The sequence below is a fragment of the Malurus melanocephalus genome, unplaced genomic scaffold, assembly GCF_030028575.1.
Source record: "Malurus melanocephalus ecotype Western Australia unplaced genomic scaffold, MMel_1.1 scaffold_171, whole genome shotgun sequence".
NCBI lineage: Eukaryota > Metazoa > Chordata > Aves > Passeriformes > Maluridae > Malurus > Malurus melanocephalus.
The window spans coordinates 1095969-1123635 of record NW_026623403.1 but is presented as its reverse complement, the minus strand read 5'-3'; the positions used below and the strand labels follow the sequence as shown (position 1 = coordinate 1123635).

General features: G+C 37.1%; 1 protein-coding gene across 2 annotated transcripts in view; it reads left to right on the top strand.

Annotated features, from left to right (window-relative positions):
• The window catches only part of RIMS2 (regulating synaptic membrane exocytosis 2), a 440099-nt gene that overhangs the window by 180348 nt on the left and 232084 nt on the right, over positions 1 to 27667 (top strand). For both annotated transcript variants that reach the window (XM_057372448.1, XM_057372449.1), the window contains one exon: positions 2771 to 3696. In XM_057372448.1, coding sequence (XP_057228431.1) covers positions 2771 to 3696 — 926 coding nt within the window. The remainder of the gene's footprint in view (positions 1 to 2770; positions 3697 to 27667) is intronic.

Here is a 27667-nt window from a genome sequence, read left to right as displayed (position 1 = left end):
ATACAGAAATCCGCTTCCTTTACCCGCTCAGCTTTTCCCCTATGACATTATAGGAGTAATGTCACCAGAAGAGAAATGCATCCATATGACATGGAGTAATATATTTATTTATTTATATGTGTATATATATACACACATACTTATGCTTTGTGTGTGTGTTTCTGTAATCTCTTTGTAGCTAAACCAATTCTTATTATTGTGTTGTTTATACTGCTGTAGATTCCAGTATGTAGAGGTTTAATAGTGAAGCATGTACACACTCAGAATGCTCCAAGGCACGTGTGAGATTTGTCAAACTAGAATCTGTATGGCTTTGTGTGTTACACAGTTCGTCATGGAATTGATCCTATAAACCATATGTACCAGAGTGTTTTAATGCTTTGGAGGATCAAATCTGTGCAGAAATCTGTGCATATGAAGACGAGTTGGTCTATAGATAATACAGACTGAGCATATACAGTGTGAGTATTAACAGTGTAGCATATACAGCTATACCATAATATACAATACATTTCATGTGTACACGTATTTGTCTCAATCTTGCAATGAGATCTACATGAATGAATGTCTCTATCTGTTAAGTACAGATTTTTCCTGTATGAGGGACACARCTGTTGAGGGGAAGGTATGCAAACTTTTACTTATAGCCATGACAGAAATTTTCAGGGATTGGGTAATTTGCTGTTGGAACAGCTTATTTTGGGATGCAGTATCATTTTCCTCAGCTGAAGTATTTCTGCATCTAATATCTCCTGTCTTAATGGAACTTCTTTGTATTTCCAAGATGTCTGTGTTTGGGTGGTTCTGTTTGTCTTTTCCTGTTGGCCATTTTGGTTTCAGACTTATGAAACTCTTTTTATGTCATTTAGAGCGATTCAACTTGAGAACCCATAGCAGAATCTGTAGAGATTTTGTTAAACTGACAGAGCTTATAATTTGTGCTGGTACTTACATGCCACTGTGATATGACAGGTAGGGCATCTTAGCTTCACCGTGAGCAAATAGGCATCCCCATCATGATCTGCACTTGCCACGCTTCACACAGAGTTTCATTTTTGCAAGATTGAATTAGTTTTTCCATTTGTAGATGCCATTGCAAATCTTAAGTACTTTACTATTGACAAGACAATACTGTGTCCAAATCTTTCAAGCACAATTTCACAATCCTGTATGGTACCGAAGACGGTGCAGGATGCGTTTGTCAGTCACCCCACACGCCACACACACTCTGCACTGACAGCTGTGGTTTTCCCTTGTGGAACAGAGACTGCGTTTCCTTTCTGGTCATGAAAGGAGTGTTTTCTCTCCTGTCAGATAGACAGAGCCCTTTATGCTTTCATGGGCACCAAGGGGGGCCTCCTTCTCCTCCCCTTCACTAAACTGAAGTGTTTCCTTTCTTCTTCTAGGATGACTGTGGCAATGACAGGGCTTTGTATTTGCTTGTCTTTTTTCCTGTTCTTCTAAACACTAGGCAGGATCTCCAGGTTGCTGCCTACAAGGCTGCCCTTCAGAATCAACAGTCATTTTGTGAGTGTAGAAAACATTTTAAAGGGGATCTTAATTATAAAGGTAGCACTAAATAAAAGAAGACTAACAACACAAAACTGGCTTCTCATTATTCGTACTTTTCTTACTCAAAGTTTGAGTTGATCTGTGTTATCCCAGAGAAGGCCCACCTCTCAGTCTTTTATCCACAACTTTGTGGATCTTTGCTCCTATTTCCTGCAGGTAACTTCTTCAGATCTATCTCGGGTGAAAAGCCAAGCATGAATCAGGACATGGCTTGAAAGAATCTGTTTACATACTCATTACCCTGTAATGATTGATAAAGGCAAGATTTGAAGATCCAGTTTGAGTTTTTCCTATTTAACGGATTCTTTCTAATAACAGAACAACATTGTGTCAAACAGAACACATTCATAATACGTTCCAGTGAAACGTATTATGATAATACGTACCCTTTGTGAAAATATTAAATATAAATGAATCAGATACTTCAATCTATCATTTGTCAGTGTCAGGGCTCAAAGAGTCAGTGCTTTATGTGGCTCAGRAAACCCATTCTGGTATCTGCCTTGCTCAAATGCTTGGACCAATACTGCTACCATCCCTAAAAAGATGAGAAGAATTCTTTTGTCAGCTCAGGCAGCACTTTGAAACTCTTTCCCTTCACAACACAAAAAAGTGTTTTGTATTCTGAGTTCAGGACTTCTRAGTTCATCTTATTAAGACAGGTACTGCCATTGAATCCTTGTCTGTTTTCTGCCCTTGGCACAAATTACAGTTTTGTTGGAAATAAAATTTGTGTTTTTGAGCAATAACAGCTGCTTAAAGAGCAAACTAACTGTATGATCCTTCTAGCCTTAATTTCTATGGTGATTATAAACCTTCATGAAATTAGAAGTATATGGTCAAGTTATATTGTTGTAAAATGATTATGAAGGATTATAAAATTTTGGTACTTGTAACGCAGTCATGACTACAAAGTAGCGTTAAGTCTTTATATTCTATATTTTGTAATGTCATATTAGCATTTTTCCTTCAAAGCTGTTTTTTATTCCAACTGTGCACCATAAGCAGATTTATAGCATGACATGCTTTCTTTAATTTAGCACAGAAAATGCAAGAGTACATTCACAAASAAATGCAATTAATGGATTTTTTTTCCATCAGCTGATCATTTTATCTTTTAACTAGCAATAACTGTGTATTTGTGCTACATAAAACATTGACAGAATTCTCTTTCTGCTTTCTTGCCATGATTATTTAGGAAAAGAAGCCCTTCAATATCAAGAGAACAGAGCAGAAGATACGACCAAAGGGACGAGAGAGACGAATATTCACAGTATGCTACATCAGACAGTGCGATGCCCAGGTCACCATCAGATTATTCAGATAGGCGGTCACAGCGTGGACCTCAGTTATATGAAGAACCTGAACTGGGTGATTATAGAGATTCCAACAGAAGGAGCCGCAGGCGTTCCAAGGAGTATCCGGTAGAAGAAGAAGATGCACAGAACAGGGAAGACTATGAAAGGCAAAGGAGGGAAGAGGAATACCAGGCACGATACCGAAGTGATCCTAACTTGGCTCGTTATCCAGTCAAGCCACAGCCRTATGAGGAACAAATGCGTATCCACGCTGAAGTGTCCCGAGCACGTCATGAGCGGAGACATAGTGATGTCTCATTGGCAAACACAGAGCTGGAAGATTCTCGGATGTCTATGCTCAGGATGGAACGGCCATCAAGGCAAAGATCGGTGTCTGARCGCAGGGCTGCCATGGAAAATCAACGTTCATACTCTATGGAAAGAACTCGAGAGGCTCAGGGACCAAGTCCCAACCGTCAGAGGACCACAAATCATAGCCCTCCTACACCCAGGAGGAGTCCAATTCCTCTGGAAAGACCAGACATGAGGCGCTCTGATTCATTAAGGAAACAGCACCATTTGGATCCCAGTTCTGCTGTACGGAAAACGAAACGTGAAAAGATGGAGACCATGTTACGGAATGATTCACTCAGCTCAGACCAGTCTGAATCTGTCAGACCTCCACCACCAAAGCCCCATAAATCAAAAAAAGGAGGTAAAATGCGCCAGGTTTCATTAAGTAGCTCAGAAGAAGAACTGGCATCCACTCCAGAATATACAAGTTGCGATGATGTAGAGATTGAAAGTGAAAGTGTTAGTGAAAAAGGTAAGATTTATAATTTTTTTGATTGTTTCAATATAGAGATTTGATTTGGTTTTCATTATTTTGGACTTGTATTTTAGCTATTTAAATTGATTGCAACCACGCATCTACAGCCCTTGACAGATGACTCAACTWTGTTGTGATGTGAATTGGGATTTTTTTTCTGATTTTGTATTTCATTTACATAAATCTACATTTAATGATTTATGTGGAATKCAACATCACAGCTACTATAAGTATTTGGATGTGTTAAGGGAAAAACATGCCTACTGAAAAACCTGTCAGTGAAATCTGTGAAGTACCTAAAGCTGGGCTGTCATATAAGGCCACRGTTTCATGTCCATTAATACCAGATTTGCGTGCTCCTGGATCACAATGAGTGCATATTTGATCGGGATCAAGTGTGGGCGCATGAACGCATTTTTGTTGAATTAACTGGAGCACATGATACAGACCTTATGCCAGTTTCATGCTGTCTGCTGCAGGTTAAAGAGTGTCTGATCTGCAAAAGGACCTGTGTATAAAGTTAACYCATTGAAGTTTTGAAACAAATTTAAAATAACTGATGTGGTTTAAACCAATGGAGGTTTCTTTTCCTTTTAGTGCTACTGTGCTTTTCGGTTTTAGTGCTTTTTAGGATTAATGCTGAAGTTACTCCAAGGTCAGACACAAAACTAATTRATTGAAATGACTTCTCAGCCTATGAAAAGATAATTTATGATTTAAATATGAAAGTATTGGGGACCATGAGTTTAAACTCAATCAAACGAATATTATTATTTGGCTTAGTTTTGTATGTTGTTTTAAGCTTTTTTTAAGTTATTWTTCTTGTACCAGTGAACTGTTACTACTTCTCCTGAATGGTCATGTGCTGTTGTGAATTAAGAATAGAAAATTTGCTACTATTTATTATTATAATATTAATATGAAATTGGTTCTGAAGCAAGTAATTAACTACACTTAGTGAAATAACTCTCAATTTTCATATGCCAATATCAAAAACCATGGTCAGATAAATAAGGAGCAAGATAATGTGGAATGGAAGGAATTTTCCSCCAGATCAAAGTAGACAATTGCATGTACTTATGGGAAACAACTGTGCTAAAACCTTGATGCCCTTAGTCTTCCTGATGAGTAGAAAGCGCTTATACCAACTTGATGGTGTTSATGATTTTGTTCTTAGAAGCAACCTTGAGGAAAATAGGGCCAATCAATACATAGGAAGCAGTAACAAAATGTTTATTTAAGGCCATTCAGTGTAGGAAATGTAGTATAAAAATAATAAACAAACAATATTTTTTTGGTATATGTATATGCTTTGTGTGTTATGCTGGGGGTCCTGGGCTGGGAGGAAGTGACCATGCATAGCACAGGACGTCATTTTTAGTAATACCAGTAAYGCCAGTGCCTGGAACCAGAGCCAGCTGGTGCCAGCCTCTGCAGCCCTGGTCACATCTMCCCTGCTCTTTAACCACTGGAGTGGAAGCTCCAGAAAAGTGTTTGAATGAATTTGGGAAGATTTGACTGCTGCTAGGCATGAGGGAGGAGTGAAGAGATCTAAGATGAGGAGGAAGAGTGGGTCTCACTACCTGGGTCCAGCCTTCTCAGTAGGTAGGCATAGCAAGTCATACCTCATTATATTTATTTTCATGAATCTCTCTTACCATGCAAACTAGCCTGCACTCAGAGTGATTTCTTCATGAGTACCACCAAAGGGAATCCAGCACATAAACTGTCAGCAGTCCTCCTTATATTGCAATACATTATTTCTTTAATAAATAAAATTTAATTATTTTAAACACCTTTTATAAAAATTAGTTTATTCTCCCCCCAAATTAATTGCTTTTTCCCCTTTAAAAACACCCCAGACATGAAGATTTCTCAGCTGTCCTTTCAAGTCACAAAGTCTGTTTGGCCTGAYGTATAATGCTGATTATAAAACACTGGGCCTTGGAGTGATGATGGGTGGGAATGTTGGAGTGAGGATTTGGGTGCAGTAATAATGAATTCTCTGAAAGAGAAGAATAATTTTTTTTCCATCTCTTTCTCCTTKGAATACCCATAATTTTTCATGGATTCTGCAAATAAGTATAACAACTGCTCAGCTGTGAGGAGCAACCTGAGTCTGAGCTGCAGGAGCAGGTGTTCACTGATTTGCATGAAACATTTTATAAGGCCCTAACATTGGTTTTATGAAACTAGTCTGAAAATTGTGACTTTTCCAAAAGTGTAGGAAAAATTTTAGTCATATGCTCTTAAAAGGACCAAAAGTTTGCCTTTTTAAGCTTGTCTTCAAAAGGAACTGATACATATATACAGGCTGGAACATAAATATGCATACRAAATGAAGACAGACATTTTACTCTGTTAGTTCAATGGAGACAGTGACCTGCTGCTGGATGAAGAGCTCTGGGAAGACCACCCATTATTACAGAAGGCCTGTGCCTTTCAGTATTTGAGTCTGACCTCATTTCAGTAACTATCTCACTTAATGTAATTTTTCCTTGATTTTTAAAAACATAATTGTTTTTAGGGGAGGGACAAAGGAAAATTATTTTTATGTGTGTTTCTGGTAATGGCAAGAGAAATGATTGCCTTGAAATGCTTCTGCCTCTGCTCTATGAGGGACAAGGGAAACTGGGAGCAGAGAAAGCTGATGAACATGACATGACCCCGGTACCCCATAGACAGGGATGTGAAAGACAGGTGTGGTTGAAGAACCCTCATACATGGAGATTCAACGGYAGAAGAGCTAGATTCTTACGATGCTGAATAACTTTTGTAATGCAAATAAATTTGGATGAGGCAATTCGGGTCATGTGCCAGGCTGAGGAATGGCATGAGGAATGGCAATCAGTATGCATTGGGAGGATGAGCAGAAAAGGAAAGGAAGTTTAGGATTGATAACAAATCATCATTAGGTGTCTGGAAACCAGTGGGTTGATATGTAGGCTGTAGAAGGAGAGGGTAGAGCAAAACTGATAGATCAGGTAGACAATACCTGTGACTGGTAGTTTGGGAAGAGCAGATAAAGTGAAGGACACAGGTCTTCCAAAGATAACTGGGAAGTGAGAACTGGAACTTCTTGAGCAGTAGGCTAGAGGATTCTGAGRAGCAGAATCTGCATTTTGGGAGGGATGATGAGTGGCTGGGAAAAGGGTGTTCAGAGAAAAGACCAGGAGGGCTAAGCTGGGCTTGGAATTTTTTGCCAAGGGGGACGGGGACTCTGTGCACAAGGACTGCGTGACATGAAGGGCTGAGAGGGTGCTTGGTGAGATGAGATGTGCTAAGACCTTGGTCAGAAGCTAACTATGTGACAGGCCAGTTCATTCTTTAGAAGCTCAGGAAATAATGCATGASAACAGTGTTAAATGGAGGTAACCGAGATTGCAAATGTGTTTACCAGAAATTTAGGTTTTGACAGAATTAGACATATTTTCCAGACTGAATTTTGTGCAGGTCTTCATATATATTGAAACTCCCTTTAGTGACACAATTGAACATCAGTTTACAGGTGATTTCTGCCTTTTTCTGTGAATAGGATAAATAATTCTTGCTTACTGTGCTATTAAAATTTTTCTGAATCTCCCAACATTTTTCTACATTATCTAAGGSACCCTTCTTTACTCTTGTTGTGAATACCAGGCTTCTGAAATTGCAAAGACATCTTCATTTACAATMCTTATTGCCAGTCCTGAGCTCAGTGTAGCAGACGGTTCAAGGCTGTGTATCCATGATGGGACCCTCTGTTTGTCTTAGGAAATACATTTTGGAGAGGAAAAAAKAAGTTGTCTATATGTTTTGGACCAAAATATTAGGTATATTGCTATTTTACCTAATAATGAAAGATCAAAAATTCCTTAAAATGTTGGAGAAAAACCAATTATTGAAATGGCCATGTTTTTATGAAATTGTAAATTTTAAATGGCTTTAAAATAGATCCTCCATCACTAAACCCGGAGATTATGACAACATGTTTACAATTGTTCTTGACCATTAAAGTGACCAATTCTTTCTCAAAACCATCCCAGTTTACATGATTCAGTTTGAGGGCTCTGAGAAATGTGATTTATAAAAAGAGAACAGTTSTGATGTTAACTGCAGTAAAGTGAACATTGAACTGTGTCACCTCAAGAGGTCCAAGTAAAGATGTATTTTGTGATGTGCAAGTTAGGTCAACCTTTCTATATTGCTTGTCCAATTGAAATGTCTTCTGTTGYGAGGGAATGCTGGAGTATTTTTTACCTGCATGTTCAGTGAGATGTTTTTCAGTGCAATCATAAGGAGTAGGCCTTAGGGGAGGTTTGAAAGGCCCCCATAATTTGTTAGCCAGCATGAMGCAGACGTGAAGCAGATGTGAAGTAGATGTGAAGCAGAGTGCTACAAGCTAGTTCTGTGTGTCCACAGCTTTACAGATAAATGTAGAAATTCCAGCAGTACCACTGCCCATGTTTTCCTTGTGGCAATACTGTCACACCTGCAGTCTGCCAAAGGACCAATCTGAAGAGACTCCAGAAAGYTTGTGGTCCCTGGGGCCGTCGTACCCCCACTCAGAACACAGGCATGAGAGAGGTGACTTGCACTGAAGCTGGGGTTCCTCCTGTGCCTTTCCCACACATTTCAGGGTCTTAAATGTCCTAGAGTTCTTTACAAATCTCTCAGACTCTAGGGTTTCAGGAAAAGAAAATCTCTACATGTAAGAATTCATTCAAGGGAATCTAGGAGTGTGATAGTTCTAAGTATTGCTCTAATTTGTTCTAAATGTAAAGTAGGACATAGTAGATTTTCCAATGATGGTAAACAGTTCAGGCATATGCACATACCATGCTCCCAGCCACCTTTCAGAGCACCCTGTGAGAGGTGTCTGTTTGCACAAATGGTGGCTGACATCTAAAGTGGGTGGAATCTGTGGTGGGAAAGGCAAATGTGTTTGTGTTTTGTCAGAGGTGCAGTTCTTAAATTCAGCGTTTGCTTTCACTCATTTTTTTTAAAACATGATAGCTAGATTTTATTATCAAAGAAACTTGTATGTATAGAAACATAGAAWCATTTAGGTTGGAAAAGATCTTTGGGACAAAGTATAGCTATTAACTTAAGAGTGACAAGTTCACCACTAAAATAGTGTCACATCCACACTTTTTAAATGCCTCCAGGAAAAGTCAATCATCTGGTTCGCTGGTAGCCTGTTCCTGTTCCAGTCTTAGAGAAGCCTTTCCATGAAGAATTTTTCTTTATATCCAGTCTAAATTTCCCCTGCMACACCATGAGGCCATTTCCTGTCATTCTATGGCTTCTCACTTTGGAGAAGAGTCCCACCCCGCTGGCTACAGCTCCTCTCAGGCAGTTGTAGAGAGCAATAAATTGTTTCTCCTGAGCCTCCTTTTCTCCAGGGCAGATACTCCCAACTCCCTCAGTCACTCCTCAAGGTACTCTGTCAAAAGCAGACCCTTCACCAGCTTTGTTACCCTTCTCTGGACACACTTCAGCACTTCAGTATCTTTTAGTGAGGTGCCCAAAACTGAAGCCAGCGTTCAAAGTGCAGCTCACCGGTGCTGAGTGCAGGAGGGTGATCACTGCTCTGGTCCTGCTGGTCCCATTATTGTTGATATCAGCCAGGATGTGAGTGACCTTCTTACTCAACTGGGCTTGCTGCCAGYTCATATTCAGCCAGCTGTTGACCAGCACCCCCAACACAACATGTGGGTAAACTCCAGCAATCTTAATATCTTCAACATCCCTGTGTTGTCCATTGAAAGCTGCAGAGCACAGGCTGTGTGAGCAGAAATGTGTGCATGCAGGACCAGGTGAAAATACACTATTCTTTGTCATGAAGCATACTGAAAGCATAAATATATAACCTTGCATTAGCTGTGTTATGGTAATTTACAAACATATGAAAAACTGCCMTTTTTCATGATAAAAGTTAAAATATCCTCATGTCTGGAACAGCTTGCAGGACTCACTTGTTTATTGCAGTTTTGAAACCAATCTAGTAGACATCCAGCTTAGTTTTCGACAGAGAATTAAGTCTATTTGAAAACAATATCCTTGTCTCAAGTTAGAGCAAGTTTGGTGTGAGAAGCAGAAAGCACATTTCCTGAGTGCTGCTGCAAGAACAGTGCATGTCTTATATGGGCAGAGATGCCAAGGAAGTGGGACTCCGTCACAGCGCTCTCACTTTTAAATTCAGAGATAAGGGACCTGATTTCAATCCCACTTGTGCCAGTTTCATACATCTTCAACAACTTTGACTTCAAAGTTACACTGAGCTGAATTAGATCAGAATGAGGTCATTGTTTCTAAAATTTGTTTCATTCAGGTTAGAGAGTTCCTGAAAGTCTAACTTCTCTGGAATAAATTATACTAGAAGGCAAAATTTCAGGACTGAGCTGCAGCAGTTAAASAAAAAGGCTTTGAATTTTTACATGCTTTCAGTATAGAAATATCTTAGAATTCAAACTACAAAACTACTACTAGAAGAATAATTGATTATTTAAAATGCTAAAATGTTCGACATGTTTTATTAAAACAGATTTTAGTGAGTGACAAAATTTCTTGTTATTTTTCATTTAACGTTGCAGATTAGGAGATTGTGTTTTGTTTCTGTAATTAAATATTTTTAATTCTTATGTAAGGTAAATATAACTTAAATGTATAAGAGTTTRACTGGAAATTCAGAATTCTGTAATTCCATTTTTAAGCTTACTCCTATGAACTGCCTCTATTTTAAGTGCAAATATAAGAAATATTGAGAGAGAAAAAATATTACACTTTTCTTCTTGTATTTTTAAGCAATAAAAAGTCACTGCTTTGGAAGTGCTTCTTGCAACATTGACTATCTAACTACTTTAAAATATTAGTATTGCCTATCATATTTTTCTAGAAAAATATTTTTCACAGATGCATAGATGTGAGCAAAACTAGAATGTTTAAAGTTACAGAAATTTCTAATTGTAGAGAATTAAAAATTTAAAAAATTGCCAAACCTTCTCCTACTTACATGCTTCCATGTTCCTTAGAAGACATGAGAAAAATGTGATCTTCTGCAGCATTTAGAGGACTCTACTGTAAAATGTTTCAAATTTGGCATAAGACAATAATATCCCTCACAGAAAAAGCCCTGCCTTTTCCCAATTCTTGGCTGCATATTCACATCCTTTTTATCACTCCTGCTGGCAGAAGCATTCAGGCAGGTACACACTGCATTAAGATAGGAAACTTTTGAGGGGAAAGGCAAAAAGATGGTAAATATTAACATTTGAAGCTTCCTTATAAAATGATGATATYGTCCTCTAAGATAGTAAAATGCGTGGTGAAAAGATGCTGTTAACTGATTATCCCTTATCAGATTCTGAGGATAGATGGGGATTTCCTGAAGTAAGGAAGAAGAAATATTTTCATTCAATAATCAGAAAATGCAGAATATTTTATCATAAGTAAATGAACATGAATAATTTTGCAACGTGTCAAACAAAAACAGTCTAATATTCAATTTTATTGATTAAAACCTTGTCTAAATTGCAATCTGAATCTTCTGTATAYAAATGTACAGAAATTAAAAATGTAATTCTTTAATCATGTTACCTTTTACTCTGGAACTTTGCTGGAACTATGGCTATAGCAGAAATGTTGTCTGRGCTGAAGATTAATTATCTTCTGAGATGATGCAACAGAAGAACTATGAGTTATTATTAAAGTATTTTAGTGCATTTGTTGTAGTTATCTGTGGTTTCAGATGAGATTCAGCTTATTAGTAATAAGAAAACAAGATTTTTACTATTTTAAACTTTGGGAAAAATTTTATCATTGGACCCTATCTTCAGTTTTACACTAATTGCAAAATGTGTTTGATCCTGGAATTTGTGAAAAATTTCTATTCTGAAAGTAAAGATGTTTCTTTTTCAGTTGAAACTGTAAACCATTGAATTACCTGGGTGACCAATATTAAAAGTCTCATAAAAAACATTTTTGCTTCCTCTGCACATTTTTTAAGATCTTTTCCAAATTTAAATAGAAAAGAAAATTATGTTACCATTTCAAGATAATTTCCCACTATCCTTTCACATCTTGGCAGGTTGAATATTGGCTGAATAAAATCAATGACAATCCATTAACCTTTTAATAGTGATGAAATAATTTTTTTCTACAAACATGGCTGGAAAGGGTGTCATCCTAGTGGTCATCCTARGATGTCATGGCTGGAAAGGATGTCATCCTAGCCAGTCTCCAGTGTAGATAATTCTTATCTTATTCAAACTACTATTTCAGTTTAACTAAGTTAGAGTTGTACTTGTTAAACAAATCTTGTATCAGGGATAAGTACTAACAATCATATGGATTTGCCAGAGACAAGACAAAATGAAGATCTGCTGGATTCTGTGTAAAACATATCAGTTCTTTGCAACGCTGTGAAAGAACAAAAAGCCATCATGGAGATTTTCTTTTGAAGTTTTCTGAATATTTATAAAAAGACTCTGATGTTTTTAGTCTTTTTTACAGGGGAGTCCTAGCAAATAGAAGTAATGACAGCACAAAAAAAAAAAAAGGATGTAATATCTCCATGAAGTGCATGTTTTTCAAATTATAATTTTCTTCATACTTCGATGAAATCATTATTCTTCTAGTAATACAGAGCCCTCAAACTTATCTGCCACAGATTAGACTCAGTGTCACTTTAGATTATGTTAGTGTTTTCCTGTGACATATTAAAATTGATTTAGCAGGAAATTCTRTTACTCCTTCAGCTGACTATCAGAAACTAGATGCGCCACTGYCAAATAATTTTACTTCATTAAAAAATAATTATTTTGTTGGGATAGTCTATCAATTGCATGGTTTGTTTTTTATTCTATTTTACATTTTCTTTAAAAATGTGTCTTTCTTGTTCTATTGTTGTTTTTATGTATAATTYATTAAGGATAGGATGATCAGTATGGGAGAAATAGAGAAACCAAAGTGAGGGGGGAGTAAGCAGAACAGGCTGTACATATGTCAATCACATGAAAATGTGTTCCTAAGATGCTCTGTCCTTTAGTCCTGTTGTCCCAAGCTTGTCTAAATGTTCYGTTCAGGACCTGGAGTTAGTCACAGAAGCTGCTTGAGATTAAAYTGAATTTTGTTGAGGGTGAGACCAGGAAAAATACATTTGTAAGAAGAAAGCATGTTCTGTCCTTTTTTACACAGTTCTCACTCCATCCAAGCCTCATCCATTGTAATTCACAATCTAGGCACCAGGATGAAATGTTTGGTRTGAACAGTCTGGTAAAGTGGCACCAATGTCTGTGTCCTTCTGTGTCTGGCTGTAATTTCAGTTTCAGGAGCTGCTGTGTAACAGCAAAGCTGGTCCTGTGATGAAGGCAATGGCACAAATGTGAGGGGCGAGATGGACACTGTGGTCAGTGACAGTGACAGTCCCCTCCCAGTCAGTCCTGAACGATGAATGCTGAATGATGAATGCCTTGAAAATCAGGCCTTCTGCCTAGGAATCTCAATGTTGATTTGGGAATGCCACTTCACCCTATTTGTTAAAATTCTAGCGAACTTCTTCCAATAATAATAATATTTTCTTGAAAGTACATTAAAAACCCTATGAATGTGTTTGAAAGTTTTTGGCATCTTTCATTAATATCTAAGGATCATTAATGTGTTTCTCCCGAGTTGATCCACTGATATTGAAACCTTTATTTTAGGGGCAAGGTAGAAAAAATGTGAAGTAATGATAATGACTTTTACAATAGTTAAGAAAATCTTAACTAAAAGTGGTTAAAGAGAATTGGGTAATTGTAGTCTATCAAATTAGTGCTCATTAGTTTTGTTATGAAGTTGTGTTGAGAAATTTATTTTKCCTTGGAATACAAAGTACCTACATCTCTCTTAAGAGTGAAGTTTTATGCTAACTTATGCTAATATTTTAACCTTTTCTACGGAACGAGTCCCCTTTTTCAAGGAAAGACTATTACACAAAGAAAACAAGAATGTTTGGCCCATAATGCTTTTACTTGGTTATAAATAATGAGGGGCTTTTTTGCCATAAAGTTCTCCACATGGCTTTGAAATGTGAAAGGATTAAAAAATTTAATTACTAATTKACTTCTGAAAATATTTCACATAAAATGTGTCATGCTTTTCTGTTAAAATAGTAACATCTTATAGTGTTCAGCTGTATTGAGGACAAAGCAACTCCACAGATTTTTGGTCCTAACTACTAGTTGAACATGGCTGGGCATTGTTATATGTTTTCAGAACCATTACAGAATAAAAGAGAAAGAGGAAAATGGAGAGATATCACATAAAAATTTTACTTGGTTCGCCCCCAGCAAGATTGCCATTACTTTGGTCCCCCTTTGTATAAACCATCGAAGCCTTTACATTACTCAGTGGTTCTTTTCCCCTTTACTGAATTTTTTATTTTTCTCTTATATAGTTTCTTTCACCCTTTCCTCTTTTTTGAAGCCATGTAGTKTAGGCAATGATTTGATTGATCATTAACAGGCTTTCAGACTTGAAGATACTTTTAAAAGAGTTTATTTCAGTTAATATTTAACTTGCTAAATTGTCAGAGAAACTGTGGAAGTCACATATCTCTGATTTCTCCTTTTCACTTCATTGATTAAGTAGCTCGTTGCCAAGGAACATTTGAGTAGCATTTATGAGCCTGGAGAMGTAGATTGTGAAAGAAGTTTGTGGTATTGGAACTTCTGGTTTATGTCTCATCTGTTTCAATAGAAAAGTGAATTTAATAGCCTGCATTCATGCAGCRCTATATTCTGTGTTAAGATATTCTTTTGAAATGTGTAAAGGCAGATGAACTTAATGAATATGCACATAAAAAATACCTGTGTAACACACTGAGGTTAAGACCAGATTGAAGACAGCAATTCTTATGAAAATGTACTCAGATCAGTGGTATTCTAAAGGAATAGTCTATAAGAAATMGTTCCAAGTGTTTATAGTTTCTGCCTTTCTGAACATTTAGATTATGAATATCTTTTAGGTTCCTAGTTATATAACCTGTTTACTTGGAAAATGTAAATATATGGACATTAGTTATATAATCTAAATAGAAACAAATAAAAGTTTTCATCACAAACCTGCATGACTATTTACTGTTTTGCCTATTTATAGGCCATTTTCTATATGCATCTGTAACAAGGAAAGGCTTGGCTCGTGATGCACTATGTAAGATGTTTAGACACTACACTTCCTACTACTACTAGGAAGTGAATGCATGCAGTATGTTTCATTGAATTTTATAATTTGTAATAATTTTAGCATTTCTTCTGCATAATATCATTTGGATTTAATTTTTTTTCTAAGCTTAGTTCTGAAAATATGTTCATACTGAAAGTTTCTAATACATGAGTTGCTTTGAAAAGTCTTCAGGTTCTGTTTTTATCATGCACTTTTAATACAATTTAGAAAAGAATATTATAAACCACCCATTTTTAAAGCTGCATATCGATGAGTTGAAGAAATTGAATTTGTTCTTGAAAGCTTTTGACTGAAGAAGGTCATCAGAATTAGCTTTGAATTTCAGACTAATCATCCCAGAACAATTTAAAGGGCTGCTTTTGTCTCTTCAATGTGCAAAGTATATTTATGAGGGTGAAAGTGCCTGGTTTGCTGACAAGTGTAATCCGTTGCCTCAAGTCAATCACTATGATACTTTACAGAAGCCCAGGCTGGTCAGTAGTAGAAATCTTTGTAGATGTAATTSAGTACAACCAGAGGTAGCTAGAGAAGATTTGATGCTATTTGCTTTGTGTGTGTAGAGTTGCAAGAAAAAGTGAATCCCTTCAAGCCCATGAATTTCACTATAAATGTATACAATTTTCGTGGAAACTCAGGCCAATAGAGTGGCTGAATCAATTTAAAGACCCCACAAAAGGCTGAGAAGTCACTGAGTGCCACTGTCCCTCTTCGGGACCCTGAGAGCACAAGATTTTTTCTTGAGGTGTGGCTCAATAAGGCAAGCTGTGGTGAGCCAGAAGCTCACTGCCGTCTGAATGAAAGCCCCATTCCTCACCCTGTATCATGATTGCTGATCTGAACCAATCACTACACTGGTATGAAACTAAACTGCTGCAACAAATGAACACGATCCTTTCACCTTAATAAACTGAAGAATTACTGTGGTGTATTGCACTTTCACCAGAGCTGGCACAAAAGAGCAGTCACTGCTGGGAGCAGCAGAACAATGGAGAACAATGAGAGAGCCATGTCCTGTGACAAAGAGCTGTTAGGTGACTCAGCTGCCTAATGGACCACATTTGCACTAAGCAGTAAATAAAAGTATGACTTTCAAGCAACACTGGCAACATCATAGGCAAAATTGCAAATTATAAAGGCTGATGCATGTGACARCTTGAGAGGTGATAGAGTAGGTGAGAGCCTCTTGGTATTCCTATTTTGCTAAAATTGWAACCACATATCTTATCTAAAGATAGGTCTGCACTGCAGTCCAAAGCGTGACTGCAGCTCATCTTGACAGATGAGCACTGGTTTTGAGGGCAGTAGTTAAAGTGCTGATAGCTGGRGCTGCAGAGTGCTGACTGCTCAGACCTGGGTAAATCCTCACGTGATGAGTGTGTGCTGAGCTGCTGTGCCCATGTCCTTGTTACTGTGGAGGCTCTGCTGGTGTACAGATACCCTGGGAGATAAGCAGCTTTTCAGCCCTGGCCTCTAGAAGATGACTTCTCTAAGCAGTAAGCTTGTGCAAATAAGAATCCTTTATGGCACCTGTGTAAGATGAGGAAAAGCATCTAGGAAATTGCCAACACTTCGTGTTACTGCTGTACGTTAAGTTCACAAAATATGTGGTTGGGKCAAACTTTGTACCAGAAAAATGTGTTATGTACTTAATGCTGTTGCCTTTTTCACTAATAGTTTTCTGTAAGAAAGATAAAATGCAGCAAAAATAGGTATACATTAAGGCATCTTGGTATGATTCCCATTCAATATWTTCTGAGCCTGATTTTATATTGTTCCCTTCACTTTTTATCTGTACAAAGTAACTAAAAAGTAGGTGTAAAACATTAATATTTTGATTTGCTAGCATAACTGCTAACACCTTCCTTGTGTTCACTCCACAGTAGATCAGATGATTAGAGAACATGCATCACAGGGGAAGATAAAAGTTTTATTTTTCAAAAGTGCTAAAGTCTCGGTGTGGCTGTGAAATTCAGTGAGAGCACAGAATGCTTAGTCAACACCTTTGTTCTTTCTAAATATCTGGAAAGAGCCTTGTACACAGTGCCCTATCTCTTTGAGCCATTTACGTTTTTGTTGTGTGAGTGTGAAATCCCATCACTCTGTGAAGGCACTGACCTTCAGTGACTGCACAGATACAGATCTCGGAGCACTTTATGGAGCTGCTTGAAGCTGAAGTTCACTTTTCATTGACAACTGTAAAATGGGCTGTAAGAATTACTAGGAAAGTACATTGTAATTATGTGATTTTGTTGGTAATTATAGATAGCAGTTACAGGTCACCTGGACTGTTAAAAAAAAACCAAAAAAAAACCAACAAACAGGTTGTAGCCATCTCAGACATCCTACTTTGTCTATGGGCTCTATATCAGTGAGACTTGACTGTGCTGTACTTTGACTTGCTGGATTTGTGCTGCAGACTGATTTTATTTTCTTTCTTTTTTAAATTCCCGTAACAATTCAGAAAATGTAATTCAGCCATTTTGAAGAGCGAGTCCTCAGGGAAATGTCTTGCTTGGTCCATGTTAAAACACTTAAGACATTAATTTGAAGTGGTGCATCACCTTCTTTTGGAGTATGTGCATTTTATGTCACTATGGAAATGTGACAGTTTATTATAATTATCTGAACAAAAATCACAATTCAGAGAGGCTTAGGAGAGAATTGTTAGTATTGGGTTGCTAATATCTATGGTTCTGCTGAATTTCTTGAGGTTCTTGTATATATAGGGACCTTTCCTAAGGAATTAAATTGKTTTTTTTCTTGCATACTCATAGCCACAAGAGGATTTTCCCTTTAACTACTCTGAAYCAAGGCAGTATAGGATTACAAAAGAAAGATTATATATTTTGTATTCTTGATATATCTTCTACAACCTGCTGAGCCCAGGACTACTTGTATTGGTTGGTGAGAATTATGTTAAATATTGTTCAGATAGTAATTTCTGCAACTTAATTAAGATCATTATCGTAAGTTATTTTGACTTGTAGAAATATTGTTCCTTAAGTATAWTCCTACAGTCAAGACCTCTGGCAGAGATGCATTAAATACGTTATTCAGTAATTTCTTTGGCAATAACAAGCCATGGGAACTGTCTCTATGGTTCACTATAACATGGTTCTTGTCAGTTTCTTGCAATGGGATAAGCAAGCTCAATAAGCAAAACTTCAGAAACTGCATTTTGTGAAACWAATGTCAATGACTTTTTAGTTTTCAGTGTATTTCCTCATTCTTTTTTTAGCTGCTCTATACAGTTTTCTGAGTATTCGTTGTTCTTTAGATCTTTCTAGCTGGATGTTTTGTCTCCAATTTCCTTTTGAAAACTGCTGCTGTACGAGCAGAAGTTATTAAAGATTTATCTTTGTATGATTGCAGCTAGTACAGTTGCCAAATCTTTTCTAATCATATTTGTCAAGAGGGGTTGTAAATAATTTTCAAATGGATTGTCTAATATCAAAYGACAAAAGGGAGTTCAACTCAGTTGTAGAAGATTGATGGATTTGAGTTTTCCCCTACATTTTAGGCTTTCAATCTGTATTCATTGGTAGATCTTACCTCATGAGGTTTGTTTATGTTATATGTAACTGAAGTTATATCTACAATAGCTGCCGTAAGCTTTTCTGTTCTTGGAGGACAGGGTGGGTGSTGTCTCAGTGTCACTCATGGTGGATAATGCTGCAGTTCAAGTGTTGCACATCTGTGACTGTATCACATCAGCTTGTGATGTCCTTGTGTCCCCTGGAAATGTAGATATATACTTTTGCCTCTCCAATTTATTCTTTATTATGTGAGCCTTGCTGGGGGGCAGAAATATTTTGGTTACATAAGTATATGCCAAGTAGCTGGCATTTTCATTTCTATGCTACCCCAAAACTTTCTCACCCTGGCCAGCTYGTCAGAAGCTTTGTTAAACCTGCTTGGATGGCTTAGGAGTGCACAGTAGGTCTTTTTCAAGGCCAGGGATCTGGCCTGCCTATCAGAGGTTTAAATTTGGTATTACGTAGCATAATCCACCAAATGCTTTGRCTGTTATATTCCCTGTGAAAATAAAGCAGATTTTGCTGAACTAAACAGCCCCATCGGATCATGTACTTGCGAACTATTTATGATAAAAACATAAGCATAAAATTGTAGTGGCATTTCCAAATTACAGGCTGAGGAAGAGTCAAGAGAGTTCTAATCCTTGACTGCTGCTTTTAGGTACTATTGCARTAGAACCAATATAGTGCTGTCTAGAGTCTAACTTGGTAAACTGATAATGCTTTAGTGAGCAGGAAGGCTTTGAATTACGACTTGTGGAGTGTGTCTGCTGTTTTTTTTTAAACATTTTATAGCTTCATAGATTTTAGAATGAATAATTACCATTACAACATCTAATACAGCCTGCTATTCATCACAGTGCATTCAGTGACATGCTGTTAATTTGTTATTGAACTCAATAACTTGTATTACTGAAGAACATCTYGTGCTTGATCAAAGGACATTTCTTGAAAGGCATCCAGCATTTGTGTGGAGGAGAGATGAGAATCTATGATGTCTCTTAACAGTTCATTTAAATAGATAATTTCTGTTGTCATTTAAGGTGAGGATTTGTATTCAAAACATTCATCTAGACTTGCATGTATTTTAAACCTTCATCTTGAAAGACAGAGTCTTAATTTTATGCATTCTAAATCATCGTGATAAGGTCATTGGTGTTAATTTTAAAGTTTCTGCATTTGCTAAGACTGTGTAAACAGAAACAGAGAGCAACACTCACAGTTATATGTAATCTGGGCTCCTAGGATAGCTGCAAATGGTAAAACATMATCTCATTAATCTTAAATGCATCTTCATTAGTAATTATGACGACTCAGCCTACCTAAAAAAGACAAAATGTTCTTAGATCAATGCCTAAACAGATCTCTTAACTGTTCTGCTCTGGAGTTCAGTTATATGTCTTTTCCATCTTCTAATGTGAGCATATTTTAATTTAAAAGATGTGAGGAAATAAGCAGAGAAGATTAAACTGTATTTTAATTATAGAATAATATTTATGTTTAAAAATATGCTTTGCTGTGTGCTTCATAAGAACTGGTGGATTTGTTTTGGGTTTTCAAAATAGTCATCTAGATGTGAGCTAGCAAACCTGTWAATTGGTTAATATTATTTAAAGAAAGATATTAAAATGAAATAAAAATTTATATAGGAGAAACTCTGCAGAGAAGAGGTTTTATTGTAAGAAAATTTCAAAAAACAATTGCATTTAAAGTACTTTCCTGCTCTTTAAAATKGAGAGGATCCAAGAAATCAGAAGATAATGGTTATTTCTATCATTTCCATTCCAGTAATAAGGGAGAATAAGTTTTATGGTGTAATATTTATTCATTTTATTAGGAAAAAAACTTGGTGAATTTAAAATCAGTGAGGGGAAGCAGTTCTAAAATTATATGAGGAGAAAATAGACATTAATAAATTAGTCTCAAATTATTAATTACATATTTGTTATATCCTGGAAAAGTGGAAGTTTACTTGGAATTGCTTAATTCATGATTGTGGAAGTTCAATAAAATGTTTTACTACATCAAACCTAAAAGCTGCATTAATTTGATGAAACAGTTAAATAGTAGTTAAAAGGGAATAAATTRGTTTTATGATAACTAAAAGTCAAATTATCAGAGAAAGAAAGAGCTGGATTTTTCATCCACTTCTTGGTTAATGCAGAAGAATTTTTGTCCTTTCAGATTTTATTTTCTTCCCCTGCAGTTTTTTTGGTATGGGACACCCCTTTGTTCAAGCAGGGGCCAGCTGTCCSAGCTTTGTCCCCTCCCAGCTTGTCATGCATCCCCAACCTCCCCACTGGTGGGATGGCGTGAGAAGTGGAAAACAGTCCCTTGCCAGCAGTTATGGGGTGAGCACTGAGCTCTTGGTGGCACTGGGGATCCCACTGCAGGCTGATGCCAGGGAGGGTTGGTGCTGAATCCACTGTACCTTCCTGAAAGTGTGAGCAGGGAACACCAGCCTGAASTATCACAGGTTGAAATGCTTTGTGAAGATGCTCTCTATCTTAAAGTACTTGCAATGAACTGGAGTAAAACCTAGAGTTTACATAAACTGTGGATACTCCATAAACTTGGTGCCGCATTCTCTGCAAGGCCTTTTCAGGTAGAAGTAACATATTGAGACTATTAAAATAAATGAAGTATTTCATATTTGCTAAAAAGAACTGAATTTGCTCTGACTCTAAGATTGATGCGTTCTTTTACTTGAATTGGCTTGAATGTCTAGATGCAAATGAGTAAAATTAGCTGCTGAATGTGTCCTCAGAGGTAAGTGCCAGCCCCTTGTGTGCTCTGAACTAGTGTGGCWTTTGCCAGCAGCCGTTTTCACACGTTGATGTGTGACTGATAATAAGCTCAGTAGAGTGGCTGGGGTTACCAGCATGATCACAGTGTGCATAAATACAATTATGCCCTTTCCAGCTGAGGGCTTGTTTGTGCAGCTTTGGCAGAGGTGGTAGAAGAAGTAAGCATGTTGGACTTTTCAGCTGATTGTGTAGATAATGTCTTGGATGGGTTTCAGGACTAATCTAAGTAGGCAGCAGCCCAGAATAATTAGGGCTGATGAAATTGCCCAGTTGATTATTTTGCATGCTGAGCTTGCTATTGCTGCTGTAAGAGAGGTTAGTGTTTGGTGCAGTGCTTGCTGCTGAAGTCAGGGAGARGATGAGCTGAGTGATCGCCTCAAGCTGCAGTGACCGCCATGGCCTGAAGGAAGCAGGAACAACAAACCTGGCCTTGAATCCTTAACCCTCCTCTCCATCTCCTCTGTTCAAAATATGGAACATCACCACCTCTCAGCGCAGAAAATTTCAGTTCTCCCTACAAAACTGAGAAACTATTCTTTGGCTCTGTACCTGTGTACTAACACTGCTGGCCTCCTGCAGGATAGAGTGGATCAAACTATGAATAGATGTCTTTCTGATGAATGGTGTCAGAACATAATCTAAACCAGCACATTGACCTTCCTTCCTTTGTCTCTATATATGATACCTGTTATAAAGAAGGGAACAATATGTGTAAAAGTACCRCTTGCACTCTTGTGGCAACAGAACGGAGCTGTATGGTTTGTGGGCCTTTAAAAAAAGGTTTTTCTTCCACAGAAAAGTATATYTTAGAGTTATTTCTATTGATAACTATAACATCTACAGTCAAAACCAGAAAATGAGTAAATAACTGAAATAYTAAAATGAAATAATGAATGACTCTTTCATATTCTATAATATCCTCATAGGGAAAAAGACCACCACTTGTTAAAGGGACACTCACATGTGCAGATTGTTACACCTGAGGAAAAGGAGAGGTAATAAAATTAAAAAAAAGAGAAGTTTTTTGGCTCATTTATATTTGCTAACTTTATTTCTTCAATTTAGGATCACAGTACTCCTAAAAAAAAAAAAGCAAAAACAAATAGGGAAACTCCTTTCCCACTGGTGTTTTTTTCTTTTGGTGCAATAGGTACAGGAATAYGAAAAGATAATATTTGAGGATAGGTAGGCTTTAATCTCCAAACTTTAGTTTGGAGCTATACTAATTGCTTTGCTTTTCACCTCCTTTCCTTTTCCTATCAGTCTGGACAATATTGCTATGTCYGAGTTTCACATACTAGTTATGGTGGTGATGATAGCACAAAGTCAATTCAAAAGCTGGGCAGTTTTGGAACTGGTTATATAAAAGTCAAAAAAATTACAGAAAAGGAAATCGAATGTGGTGARGGAGAAAATATAATTGTGATTGTGAGTGTATTCCTGAAAGCTGTTTCAGRTTCGCTCAGCCAGCCACCTCACAGGTTTCTGGTCTCACCATATAGACAATCAGCCAGAAGAGCTGTGCCATTAGTGATGGTGATTAAAGCATCTGAAAGCAAAGGTTTTCTCTCCAGGATGACAAGGTGAGAGCTGCAGATGCCTGATGGTCAGTAACATCTTCACCTTGCTCTGTAACAGAGAAATGTAGGCGATGCAATCAGTTGGAGAATTGCTCCTGTTTAAAGTRTAGCCAAGTTTCAGCTTAAATGTTGAGAGGGCATTATCATTGATTATAAAGCCATCAAAGTGTTTGATTCCAGTGTATTTCCAACTTTTAACTTTTTAATAAATTTATATTTTAAATGTATGTTGAAGAGTTTGCACAAAGATCTAGACAACGGGATTATTTTCTGTTGAATTCACTTGGTCTCAGAATATTTTTGGCTTCCCTAAATTTAGTAGGAAATCTCTCATATRCATCAATTGGAGTCAGGATTTGTGTTTTAATTACAAAAAATCGATCCTGTTAATGTAAACACATTCAAGGTAACCTTTTTTTAACAAATGCAAATACTCAGCCACCTTCTTGCAAAGACTAGTGCTTGCAGACTAGTTTTTTCTGCTAGAAGCCAAAGGAAGATGAACATGACAGTTTGTTTTTTAAGTGGTCATTTGACTCAGAAATTTCTTAAGAATTCTGCTCAAGTAAAACAACATAAAAATTGAAGCTGAAAGAAAATTTTAATATCAGGCACAAACATGAAKGAAAAAAGATTGTTAAGTAATAAATACTTAGGTATCTGACATTGAAGCAAATCCACATTTATGTGTAGGAACTGTAAAATACCTGAAACAACTTCTGCTTGGTATATACTACAAAACTTTAAACAAAGAAGAAAGTATTTTGCTTGCTTGTGCACTTTCAATGACAGTGTTTATATTTTCCTAGCTTTTATTTGGAAAAAGTCTTGAAAGTCAAATCTGTTTTTTCCAGTGAGCCGTAATTTTGATTTGAGTAATTTTTGCCTTTAAGAAATCTCTGAATTATTTCCTTTAAGAGGAAACCAAAAGTATGATTAATTATTARTATGATAAACCTTGTGAAGCAAATGATAATGTATTGCATACCAGATAAGGTCTGTTCTCAAGCTTCTGTACAGATGAGACTAAGCACTTACACATCTGCYGTGAAAATCATCTGCACATAATTATTAATTGCATCTGCGCCAAGACTGCCATGTTTTTGCAAAGCTCTGCCTCATCACTGATTGGAATTTTTAGTTTTCTTTTCAAATACATTGATATTATTTGAGGAAGTACTTGAATGACATCTATACAAATACTTTGATATGRAGGCTGGTGAGTTATCTTTATGATTTTCTGAGAGTTTCTTTTTGTGAGAATATTTAGAAAAAAGTATCATCATGAATGTAGTTTCAGCAGTGCAAAAGAGAAGTGTATTGGTGGAAGAGTAATATTCAGGCCAGGGAAATTCAGACTGATGGTGGATAGCAGATGGACTTTTGAAGTCSAGAGTTAAAATATCTCTCTGATAAGAAGGTTGTAAGGATTACATCTTTTTATAGCATCACACATATGACTAAGCAGTAAAAAGCATGCCATCTACATTTTTTTTTCTAAACTAGGTTGTGCTGTAAAACTTGATTTATGTCATGATACAATGTAGGCTTGTAATGCAGYTGAAAATTGTGCATATGACACATTTTTGCTTCCATGATGTGCATTCCTCATGGAATAAAAGGCTCACAGTCTGCATAATTATCGAAGAAAAAAAAAAGTAAATCATGTGTTGCTTTGAGCCAGATGCTTCAGGTAAAAAATAATCAAGAAGTGTTTTGGTGCAACATGTTCTGATGTATTATAAAGCTAAGGTAATGTGATTTCAGAATTTAACTTTTTAATACTATCCTTCGTTAAAGTGACAATAAAATATTGTGTTTAATCTAAATTAATCTCAGTTTCCTGTCACAGATTTTATTTTGCAATTGTAGATATTCATACCTACAGACAGTTTAATTCTTCACAATTAGTTTCTTGATTCAACTTATTAGTAAACAGCCTACACATTCTTCTTTTGTTTGACATTATTCACATTTGCAGAAAGAGTTCATTTGAGATAGAATGCTCTTCTAAGCCAGTGAGAAGAACGACACAACACATTGTTAAGAATGGAAAGGATGAGAGAATGCAATCATTATAATGTAGTGCTTGTGCACTGAGGGGAACTTAAAAGGGCAGACTTGTTAATCATGACCTTCTTTGTATGCTATAATTTCTCTGAATGTTAATGGTTTTCTTTATGAATTCAGCTTGTGAAGATTTGCCACACAGGACACTTGCAGAGTAACTTTCAGTTATGAGCTGCTGCAAATTGATGGGGGATATAACTGAAAACTGAGTAACAAACCTCCTTTGTACCTTTGCAAAGTCTGTAGGCAAACCAGAGTTTGTTGAGTGGTTTGGAAGAATGCCTGTACTGCTAGGTGTAACTGGRATGTGGAAATTTGTAGTTAGTGAAAAATTATTAATTTTTTCCCYTCTGTTTTCGTTTTATGTTCTGTGACATCAGTAAACAACCATCTGCCCTACAGAAGCCCCGTAATCCTCTAACTCAAGTCTTTGGGATTAACCACCTTTCATCCAAACRTATTTCTGTGTCTAGTCTTTTCCATCTTTTGGCCTTGTTTTCCCTGCTAGTCTTGGTTAAAGCATTGCTCTTAAGAAGAGAGACTTTTAATGCAACAACTGTATTGGAAGATGTAAGCACCAGAATGAAAATTTTTTTTAGTTTTTCTTTTATTAATATTYTTACTTCTTAGCAAACAGCTTAGCAATAAACTAGGGCTTTTGTTTGTATTAAGGGAGGAAGAAAGCTCTTTGTAATTTAATTAAATTTCAAAAAATTATTCTGACATAGGATAAGATTTGATCAAACAAAGTATTCATATTCACAAAAAAAATTAGGAAACCAACAACTTGAAACGTTTATATTATGAATAAAAATTTATGTTGGTTTGCTCATAATTAGTTCACAGTAAATCTATTCCCATGATATTTTTATGGTAAAACACTTGGCAGGTAATTTTCTAACAGTGATCATCTTATGATATGAAAAACTATAGGTAATGAGATGATAGTCAGAATCAGAGGAGTCAGAGTCATACAGCAGGATAAATCTTTGTTGGTTCAGGCACCCTAATAAAGAAACGGGGATAAAACATTTGGAATGGAGAGCAGAGAGAGGAAAAAAATAATAGTGATAGCAAGCAAAAGGAAGAAAAATGGAACAGTGTGGACCTRGCAAGAGGCATTTGCAACACAGAGAACTGGGACACAGGGCTGAGGTAGGTCTGTGCTGTAGGATAGGAGGGCAGTAAATCCGGGCTAACACCATAGATTCGCACGTAAGACCACAGAAATGCAGTGCAGCCGAGTGATCATGAAGATAATGCCTGTCATTGACATGAGTCAGACTGATCAAATGGCTAAAAGCATTTCTAATGCAAATCCTCCAAGTTCTCTCATGGCTGCTCACTGCACAGCCCTTGTAAAACATAATTCAAAGGGTCTGATTCTGGAACTTTGTATCTTTTATTGCAATTTCAACTTCTTGAATGCTGTTCTGTTTTCCTGAAGTGCAGTGAAGATTTGGTCAACAAATACGATGGGATGACACATGYTTTTGAAGAGAAAGTGAATTGTAGTGGGGATGAGGCATATTTTCTACTCTGAACATTTATCCTTTTGTTTGTGTGTATCAGATCAAAATAATCCCACTGCCAGCTCAACAACTAAAAGAGAGATACAAATAAGCAGGTCTGCATAAAAAGAAAGTAAATGCATACCTCACTTGCTTTCTTCTTTCTTTTTAACATTTTAATGATACATTTTGAGAGAATTTATGAAGAAAAATTTTGAGTTTATTTCCCTTCAACACTTTTAGATTCTATACTCTTAAATAAATCTATATGAATTCCCACTGTTRTGTTCTTCCTTACCTAATCTTTTTAATTAGAAATATTTTGTGAATGTTATGTGGGATTTGGTGCACTCTCAGCAAGTTTGCAGGTGGCAACAAGCTGAGTGGTGCTGTTAACTCACTTGAAGGATGGGATACCATCCAGAGGGACCTGGGCAAGCTCAGGAAGAGGCCCATAAAAACCTTAACAAAGCTCAACAAAGTGCAAGGTTTGGCACCCAGGTCAGGGCAACCCTGGTATCACCACAGGCTGGGGAGTGAACAGATTGAGAACAGCCCTGCAGAGAAAGACTTGGGGGTGTTGGTGGGTGAGAGGCTGGACAGGACCCAGCCATGGGCACTCACAGCCCAGAGAGCCAAATGTGTCCTGGGCTGCATCCAAAGCACCGTGGGCAGCAGGGGATGGAGGGGATTGTGCCCCTTAGCTCTGCTCTGCTGAGACCCCACCTTATAGTACTGCATCCAGCACTGCRGCTCCCAAAATAAGAAGGACCTGTTGGAAAAAGTCCAGAGGAGGCTACAAAGATGATCAGAGAGCAGAAGCACTTCTCCTATGGAGACAGGCTGGGAGAACTGGGGCTGTTCAGCCTGGGGAAGAGAAGGCTCTGGAGAGACCTTAGAGCACTTCTAGGACCTAAAAGCAGTCTGCAGGAAAGAGGGAGAGTGATTTTTTGCAAGGGCAARGGGGGATGGTTTTAAAGCAGAGGAGGATAGTTTTAAACTAGCTATAAGGAAAACAGTTTTTAAAATGGGGGTGGTAAAACAATAGCATAGGATGCTCAGAAATGCAGTAGTTTGGAATGGGGTTCCCTGAAAAATTTCAAGATCAGGTGTGTTCGGGCACTGAGGAACCTGGCACAGTTGAAAATGTCCCTGCCTATTGCAGTGGAGTTGGACTAGATGTGTTTTAAAGGTACCTTACAATCCRAAGTATTCTATGAATCTATGATTGTATTTTTAAAGTATTCTGAGATTTAAGC